General features: G+C 48.3%; 1 protein-coding gene across 2 annotated transcripts in view; it reads right to left on the reverse strand.

Moving 5' to 3' along the window:
• The window catches only part of efna5b (ephrin-A5b), a 92,158-nt gene that overhangs the window by 11,011 nt on the left and 78,647 nt on the right, over positions 1-2,500 (reverse strand). For both annotated transcript variants that reach the window (XM_062543651.1, XM_062543650.1), the window contains exon 2: positions 551-843. In XM_062543651.1, the coding sequence (XP_062399635.1) occupies positions 551-843 (293 nt within the window). The remainder of the gene's footprint in view (positions 1-550; positions 844-2,500) is intronic.

Genomic DNA, 2,500 nt, shown 5'->3' on the forward strand with positions numbered 1-2,500 from the left:
CAGCTATCAAAAAAATCTCCAACTGATGCTTATGAAATCTGTATGCCAGACTCAACCTCACATGTAAAGGTTAATGATTTTCAAATCATATTTCGCCTGTCAAGCTGAAATGGAAGGAAATGGGTTGTAGGCAAATCTCTGCTGCTTATGAGGTAAATATCTTCCCTCAGAGTAAGACTCATAAAAGTCTTGACTCATAGAATGGCATATTAGAGGGAAGCTCATGCTTGTCACTCAGCTATCCTGCTTGCTCTAATCATCCTGTTTTCCTGTTCTGTTGGTAATGGCTGCTTTACGTGCTTTAGAGAACATTACTGTCAACAATTCAGACCTGGAAATGAGGCTGGTGCAACAGGGACTCCAAATTAAATCAAAACTGAACTCAGACAACATCCTGTGTGTTCAAACAAACATACACAAATGGCCCATTGTTCCCTGTAATGTGGGATAAATGTCTCTGTAAAACACCCTGTTGTTGCTACACGACTAGCGTTTGAAAACACTTCCCCAGCTGTTTCAGCTCATGTTCTCACTGACTAGAACCACTCACAGATGTAGTAGTACTCGCGACCCGGCCGGAACTCGAAGCCCAGGGAGAAGGGCGTGAAGAGCTGGAACTTCTCGGAGAACTTGAGCGGGCCGTTGGGCGAGTGCGGCCGGTTGCACTCCCAGCGCTTGAAGCCCTTGGCCGTGTGGTCGCAGGAGCTGTAGCCGTCGTAGTTGACCATGTAGAGCACGTAGCGCTCGGTCCGCTCCTCCGGCACCGAGTCCTCGTAGTGCGGGCAGTAGACGTCCAGGTAGTCGTTGATGCACACGTCTATGTGGTAGTCACTGCGGTGGAACCTGCAAGAGAGTCAGCTAGAGGTCAGAGCTTGCACAATTCGTTATGTACTTTTTTCAATTTAAGACACAATTAAAAACTCAAATGTTCATTTGTTTATTATTATTACTATTATTATTGTTGTTATTACTGTTGTTGTTGTTGCGGCTGTTATTTTATAACACCTTTGTCAAAGGCACCACATTTGCATGGTAGTTGTTACCACCCTGTCATTATTATGCATTATTTTCAGCTACATCAACGCTGTGTCAGCCATTATTCCATGACTTGTTGTTGGTGTTGCTTTATTTGGCATTCATGTGCTGTCCTATCCAGTTCTAAATATAACATCTCTTTTTGAAGCGCGCTGTATTTCTCCTGCTCAGAGTTGAGGACACATTGCCTGTTTAAGGTGCTTAGGTGCTAACTTGACAATTCGCAAGTTTATACAGTATATTGAAAATGTGATTGTTACTGTGAGTTGCTGTTTCCAGCACCTTTGTGATAACTAAGGGCCATGAGTCATAAAGATGAGGCATGAGGCATGGGAGACCCAGTTGAGGGTAAAAGCAGACACTATTGGGAGCTGACAGGCGATAACTCGACAAGTCCCAAACTCGCTAATAAAGACTAATTCTGATGCATATTTTCCATCTATCACAAGAGTGTAGTTTTGGCTGGAGGCCAGAATGAGAGACTGACATAGATTTGATGGCCTGACTCGCTGAAAAGCTCCGTGCCGAAGATCTATGGGGGTAAAAGTGAACATTAGCATGTCTTAAATAAGATCTTGAGCCTGTGAATCCCGCTGATGCGGCTCTTTCCAAGCCCCCCAGATGTTGACAAAGTGCCCTCCGACGACTTTCGTGACAGCTACATTCCCTCAAACGCAACCTCTCGGCTGCTGCCGTGGCGCTCGCCACAGAACAGACATGGGCCATAAATCATGCGTGATCGTAAGAGCCATTTTTCTTCGTCGTCCGTTCTTTTTTCCTAATTTCCGCGGCCCCTGCAGACAGATGTGTTTATAGAGCAGTGAGCGGGAGCAGCTTGTGTGAGCGTGCGGCTGTCTGCGCTGAGTTCCCAGCCGCCACTGACGCCGGTCACCTGACACGGAGACACCAGGCCGCCACGCCAGGGACCGGGGGGACGAGTAAAAAGCACCGACTCCAACCGCCGCCTTCCCCTGAGTGGTCGACCCTGCGGCCCCGAGAGGTCAGAGCTATCTGCGCATCTCCACGGGCGGAGACGACCAGAGATGATGTCACGCCACCGCGTGCGAACCGCCGAGTGTCAGAAAAGCCAGAGCTGACTTTAATCTGGGGCTATGCAAGCAGAGCCAGATCACACACACTGATCACACACACACACACACACACACACACGCAGGAGCCAGCACTGATGGTGACCTCACACTGTCACAGAGAGGGCGGGCGCGTGGAGCAGAGTTTTCCACTGGGCAGCAGACTCCCGGCTTGTTAGTGAGGAGTTTGGCCCAAACTTTTAATTGAGAAGAGTGGCCGCGTCCACCGTCCAGTAAGCTGCATTAAAGAGCACATGTACAAAGAGACCAGGAGAGGGGGGACAAGAGGTGAGCGTTGAGATGGACACAAGTGTTCAGAAGAGGACAAGCTCCACTTTTTCCATTCACTCTATATTTCTTTATACCTCTCACTCTCT

Source organism: Sardina pilchardus, chromosome 8 (genome assembly GCF_963854185.1).
Source record: "Sardina pilchardus chromosome 8, fSarPil1.1, whole genome shotgun sequence".
In the NCBI taxonomy this organism is placed as follows: Eukaryota; Metazoa; Chordata; class Actinopteri; order Clupeiformes; family Clupeidae; genus Sardina; species Sardina pilchardus.